This window comes from Lolium rigidum, chromosome 3 (assembly GCF_022539505.1).
Source record: "Lolium rigidum isolate FL_2022 chromosome 3, APGP_CSIRO_Lrig_0.1, whole genome shotgun sequence".
NCBI lineage: Eukaryota > Viridiplantae > Streptophyta > Magnoliopsida > Poales > Poaceae > Lolium > Lolium rigidum.
Genome location: NC_061510.1, coordinates 49,748,800 through 49,755,572, shown reverse-complemented (window position 1 = coordinate 49,755,572; position 6,773 = coordinate 49,748,800). Strand labels below are relative to the sequence as shown.

Sequence of the window (6,773 nt, the reverse complement as noted above, 5' to 3'; positions counted from 1 at the left end):
ACTCCCGCCGCTCACTAACGAGCCCGACACACCATTGATGCATGCATGAACTTTGTACTTTATTAAAATATATTCCCACATATTTGCAACATATATGATGTTATTTACATTTTTATATTGATTTATGCGGATTTACCAATGACCCTCTTTATTTGTGTTATAACTCTGCAGAACGGGAAATCTTTGTTTTGTGTATTTTTCACTAGACCTATATGGAGTTAAATTGAGCTAGAATTTCGGAGACGCCATTTTTTTACCAAGAGAAGCATCTGGAGCACCTGGATCTCACGAGAGGGGCACGGAGACCCAAAAGAGTCCGGGTGACTGATACATTCATTTTACATCATCTATAGTGTTACATATATGTTTAGTTTGCATTAATGTTTGCCACTATACATCATTATTATGCATTATTAGTTGATTTTCTGGACTTTTTTTTAAATCTCTTTCATTGGTATTTAATTTCTGAGAGGTAGAAATCTCCTTTTTCGTAATTTGACTGTTTCATGGACCTTCTAAACACCTAAAAATTGAAGAAAAAATAGCAGATTTGTTTTTCACTGGAAGAAGAACCGTGGGCCAAAAAATCACGCAAATCGTGTGAGGGGACCTAGGATGGCTAAAAGACGCCAGGTGGCACGCCCCTTCCTTCTCGCCATATGTTCCTTTTTGTGGGCGCAGTTTCTTTGGATTTGTTTTTCGAGATAAAATGCACATTTGTTTTTCGCAGAGGAAAAAACGCTCGAAGTGAAAAGGCCCATATTATCGTGCTATCAGCCTGCCCATTAGGAACCGACTCATCAACCCACCCCGACGCGGATTTCCTATACACCGACCAGGTCGGCGCGTACCGTGCGCCGCACACCCCTCGCACGGTACGGGTCGGCCCAGTTCGGGTGTTGGGCCACTTGGCCGTTTTCTTTGTTGAGATTTTTTTTTCTGTTCTGTTTTTTTTTTCATTTATGTTTCTTTTTTATTTTTTTCGTTTTTTCTTATAGGATTTTAAAATGCTAGAATTCAAAAAAAAATGAAAAATTATAATTTGAAATTTTTTAAATTTAGAAAATGTTTAAATTGAAAATTGTTCAAATTTGAAAATTGTTCAAATTTGAAAATTGTTCAAATCTGAAAATTGTTCATATCTAAAAACTGTTCAAATCGAAAAAATGTTCAAATTTGAAATTTGATTTGTTCAATAAAAATATTCAGCTTTAAAACCTATTCAAACTACGTTTTTTTTAATTATTCAGATTTTGAAAATCGATTCAAATTTTAAAACTTTTCACATCTTAAAATTATTTAAGTTTTAAAACTGTTCATATTACGAAAAATCTCGATATTTTATTTTTCTAAAAAATGTTAGATTATGAAAAAGAAAATATTAGTAACAAAAAAGAAACAGAAAAAAAAAGAAAAAAATCGTACCTGAGGCTAATGGGCCGAGGCCCAGCCTACCCGACCTGGTCGCTGTGGTGTGCGGCACCCCCGCAAGAGCCGACCAGGTCGGCGTATAGCAGTCCCCACCCCGAGGCCCTGGGTATTGTTTTTTCGCTGCAATAGGTCCGGTTTGTCCCGTCGGCCCGCTGGACCGAACCTCCCTTTTGATACCAATAGGGTTAACGGTGCGGCCCGAAAAATATTAGGTTCACTTTGGGTAATACCCGTCCGACCCTAGCACCTCCTTGCAGAGAGTAGGCCGCCGTAGAAACCAAGCAATCCGCCGGCCGCTCGCAGATGCGGGGCGCCTGAGCTCGTCGGAGTAGAGCCTCCCCTCCTCGCCGCTGGGCATCTCCTAGCCTGCCGGCGGCTCCTCCACCCTCTGTCGCTACTGTCCCCGCCCATCTGCAGGTCGTCCCTGCCGGTCACCGGAACGACGGGACGCGCAGGTAGCGCTCGCAACCGGAAGCGCACAAAGCTTGTCGGCGATTGGCCTATTTTGGTCTTCTTTATTTATTTATCCTCTGTGAATGTGATCCCCTTTGCTCATTCTCGGCCTTTCCTTGGGCCTCGTTCGCTTAGCCCCAACCCGGCCGGTATTGGGCCGCAATCCGCGTGGATACACTGGTTTTGGGCCCCCGGGAGTTAAATACCGGTCTGCTCCGAAAATGCGTTCGGTTAAACACCGGCGGTTTTCTAACCCGCCCGGTTTTGCCCAAAATCCCTCGATTCGACCGGTTTTTGAAAACACTGCTCTGGACCCATGGATTGTATCCCGAGCGAGGCGAGCGACGCGTTCTCCCTCTAGCTTTCGCGACAACGGCGGCGCCGGCGGCGATTCGAACGGAAGGGACGGCTTCCTCCGCCCCGGCGCGCTCGCGCAGCTCCGCGACTCCAAGATCGTCGCCCGCTCCCTCCGCTCCGCCGCGCAGGTCCTCCCGCCCTCCTCGCCCCCGCCCAGCTGTCCCCCGCGGAGGGGCGCCATGCCCTGGTACCCGCTCCGGAAGAAGCCGCCGCGGCCAGGGGCGACCCCGCCGCCCATGTCGACCGGCGCCGCGGAGGCGTTTCTCGGCGCGTTTGCGCTGGCCCCGTCGGAGCTCCTCGCTGCGCACGATTGAGGGCCTGCCTGCTCTGGAGACCAACTGCTGCTGTTTGTGGGCGGGGATTAATCGAAGAGAATGTGAAGCAGGGATATGGGGAATGTGGTTAGTGGGGGATTAGGGTGGTGGTTGGGGTTCACCCGATTACTCCCCGGATTAGATCCACGTGGGATTTGACCCACTCGTAACCGAACGAGGCCTTGAGGTTCAGCGGTCCAATAACAGGGTTGTTGGACCTGACCGGACCTGTTTGCATCTAGAGAGGCCCGAGTCCATTCTAAATATCCCCCAGCGTCTCAGCGAGCTACCACCCACTGAGCAGAGGGGAAAAATTAGGCGTCCGTCTCTCTCCCTTCGCCCAAGGAACCCTAGCCCCCCAGGGAATCGCCGGCCGCCGGAAGGTCGCCCAAAGCCGCGTCTATCGGTCCCGCCGTCGCGGATCCAGTATGGGTTCCCTACTCTGAGATCCCTCCATTTCTCGATTTGATCCGATTTGGTTGCTTTCCTGCCCGAGATCATGATTTTTTGGTCTCCTAGACGGAAATCAAGATCGGATAATTATGGACGGGATTCAGTAGGGTCCTATAGGGACCAAACCGTGTTGGAACGAGCGGACTGCTCGGTCCCCTTCGATGGCTATGATGCTGTGCTGAACGAATGAAACCGTGGAGTTCCTCTGCGATACATGAATGTCATATGCCTAGGTTACGTCTGATGCTACATAAAAGTAACAATAGAAGGGTGGTAGGGTAACTAACGATGTTGTCTATCTATGAACTTCAATTCTGAAATGAACGTGGCAAGACTATGGCCAGTTCAACATGCTTTTCTTGTCTGGTGCATTTCTATTGTTTTAAATTGGGTCTTAATTGGAATTTGCGCATTGATTGTTCTTTTTATTTCGCTCAGGCCATACAGATACTTGGTAATTATGTCTGCCATATAACTAATCAAGTAGTATTGTCAATCTCCTGTCCAGATGGCTCTGAATGAGCGCCTCAGCAAATTTAAGCAGCAGCAGGAGAGGTGCCAGACTACTCTATCCAGCATTGCTGCAACCCAGGCTTCAACTTCCAAGCTGCAAATCTCTTCGAGGTCTCGGCCAGTGAATGCTCCGTTGGCTCCAGCAAAACAGACACCGGCTATTAAATTCTCAAATGATACAGAAAGGCTTCAGCACATCAATTCAATCAGGAAGTCTCCTGTTGGAGCACAGATCAAATTAGTAATTGAGCTTCTTTACAAGGTAATTTGCCACAAGTTCAACTTGATGAGATTGCCTTGTCTTCCATAGTTTTTTTCTTTTCTTTTGCTGCTTTAGCCTTGTAACATAGTTTGTGTAACTGATTGCGCAAAGCAAGCTGTTAATTACTCCCTCTGTTCCATATTAGTTGCTGCTGATTTAATATACTAAATCAGCGACAACTAATGTGGAATGGAGGGAGTATTTGACGAGGTCATTCTTTGGTTACATTTGACCGTTATGAATGATGTCTTTCATTTTGAAAAAAAAATACTGCGTGAATTATTTCTTTGGATAATGATGAAACGATCTGAGCAGTGATGTACTATGATTTTGCTGTTCCTTTTTTTGTGTGTGTGTGTCAAATAGAAGATAATATACTGGCACTGTGGTAGAGTTAATTGTATAAGGGCTCTCCAGCACAGTTATCAGATGCTAGCTGTCCTTAGGCAAAAATAACATTTTTCTCTGGACTGAAAATGGTTTTGCACCTAACTTTGCACACTTTAGTCGAGCAATATTTCAACTTACTGGCACAAAATGACAGCCTTCGTGGTATGGTAAGAACAGAAAATGACTTTTTCCAACTTTTATTCTGGAATTCATGTTATAGTGTGCCCTCTCTGAAATATTTGTGTTTTCTGAACTTGCAGACAAGACAAGCTTATACGGCAGAGCAAATAAACGATGCAACGTATGTTGCAATTAATAGTAACAAGGCCGTCTTTGACAGCCTGAGGAACAATCTCAAAGTACAATTTGATGGGAAGCGTTTCTCGTACAAGGTATATGCATTGAGTATCATATTGTCATTTGTTAACCATGTCAACAAATTAATACCTCGATAAATAAACTGTAATATATTCATGGAGAAGACACCAAATTTGTTGATCCCTTGCAAAACTGCATTCTCTCTCACTGAACACTCAAGGAGCACAGACACACTTGATGATGCCTAACACACAGTCCCTTTAAGTTGTCAGCCCAATCTTGCAACAGCTTAAACTGTAACGAATATTGTATGATTCATCTTGTGGGCAAGTAAATCTTCAGGATGAGATCCCTTTTCACTAATGAAGTTTCCCTTAATATGCTCTAGAGTTTGGTAGTCCTCACAATCGCTCGCCTCACTCATTTTTAGGATGCATATTGACCTGGTATTTGTACTTATGCAGTCCAAGCATGATTTGAATGGAAAAGATCAACTGCTTTATTTGATTAGAAAGTATCCTGAGGGTCTTCCTGTTGTGGAGGTCAAGGATGCGTATCCAACTGTATTGGAAGACTTACAGGTGATACTGTTATTCTTTGCTTAAGATTTGAGAAGCCTGGTGTGTTTTCAAGTATTTTGCAAGTTGTTGCATCAAGTTTGATGGCAGAAATAATTGAATCTGTTTAGACTTAGAAATTACAGTGGTCTTGTTTTCCAAGGTTTGGGCTGAAACCTTGCTTCTATATGCATATTATGTAGAAGTATGGTTACTGGGGCTTCCACTGTTTATGTTCTTAAATTCTTCTTACCCGATTATATTGAATGCTATATAAATGTGGATTGCAGGTTAGACTAGTGTTTGTTTGCCATGAAAATACTGTGGAACTCTGCACAATCTTAGTTAGTGGCTATTGGAGTATTACAACTGCTGGTCAGTTCACCGCTTGTAAAAAATGGAAGTTGGTGAAACACATAATTTCATGTTTGATTATCTTGAACCAGTGGAGAATATACAGAGGTAGAGGTATCTCGTGGCTGTTGAATTATCTTACTGGAAATCAGCGTTTCCTCGTAATGAAACACAATAATAGAGAATCGATGAAATCACTGGTGGTTCATTGTATTGGTCTTTCTTGTATGTAACAAATAGAGCAGCAAAGCATGACAGGGCAGTTCCAATATATATTGGACCTAGGCAGATGGTTTACTGTTCAATAAATAGCATTGTTGTTTCGTTGTGGATTGTATATGCCCAAATGTCCAATGTATTGCAGTGTGTATTTCTGGATTTAGTATTTTGTTGCATCATCATCAGATGTAAAGGTATTAGGAAAGCAGAAATTCAGCCCAGAAATCTGACACACAGCTAAAGTCTCAATTTCTGTTTACAGGCTCTGAAAGCCTCTGGTGACATCTGGTGGCTGTCAAGCATGGACTCCCAGGAAGACATTGCGTACCCGAATGATCCTAAATCAAAGATCAAGGTTGATGCTGATTTGAAGCAACTGTACCGGGAAATAGAGCTGCCGCGGGACATGATAGACATTGAGAAGGAGCTCCTGAAGAATGGCCACAAGCCAGCAACCGACACAACCAAGCGGCGTGCGGCGGCGCAGATCAATGGCCAGCCAAAGAAGCCGAAGGCCAAGAAGAAGCAGAAACAGATCACTAAAAGGACCAAGCTCACAAACGCACATATGCCTGAGCTGTTTGACCTGCCTGGAGGGAGAAACACATAAAGCTTTGGGGGAATTTCAACGTTTGAGAGCTCACAATAATATCATTTTACATATACAAGCCATTCTGGTTTTTCTGTGTTCCATGAGTATCGGCTTGAACGAGTTGCTGTATTCTCAGACACTCGAAAACCAAGCCGGATGCTAAATTATGTTATAATGTTATTTATACTCAGTTGGTTGCTCCTGTAAAAACTGAACCGAGATGAATAACAGCATTCACATACTATCCTGATATTTGTTGTCCTGGGCTTTGAGCTGCTACTCCAAATATAAGTTCTTTGCACTGTCCTGATATTTGTTTGAGGCGCTTGGGTGGGCGTCGGATTTGCCTCTGAAGTCTGAACACATACACCATTTCTCTGAACATACACAACTTGCCGTGTCAAAGTGAAGTTGTATTTTGTTCCTTTTTCACGGCCATTAGTTGGTGGAAACACCTAACTCATATTCAGTCGCAGCATTTTGTTATGCTTCTCCTGTTCATATATGAACTGGGTTGTAAAATAGATTTGTGATGGGTTTGAAAGAGGCTTGGAGCTAGA

General features: G+C 43.9%; 1 protein-coding gene across 2 annotated transcripts; it reads left to right on the top strand.

Moving 5' to 3' along the window:
* The first annotated feature begins 1,783 nt into the window (after positions 1 to 1,783).
* LOC124701579 lies at positions 1,784 to 6,463 on the top strand. 2 transcript variants are annotated; one of them, XM_047233668.1, is made up of 5 exons: positions 1,784 to 1,886; positions 3,517 to 3,783; positions 4,434 to 4,565; positions 4,956 to 5,072; positions 5,884 to 6,463. In XM_047233668.1, the coding sequence occupies exons 2-5, from the start codon at positions 3,517 to 3,519 to the stop codon at positions 6,229 to 6,231; spliced, it is 864 nt and encodes a 287-aa protein (XP_047089624.1). In that variant the 5' UTR covers positions 1,784 to 1,886; the 3' UTR covers positions 6,232 to 6,463. The 2 variants fall into 2 exon arrangements, with proteins under 2 accessions (XP_047089624.1, XP_047089623.1); XM_047233667.1 differs by lacking the exon at positions 1,784 to 1,886 and adding an exon at positions 2,842 to 2,981.
* The last annotated feature ends 310 nt before the right edge of the window (positions 6,464 to 6,773 follow it).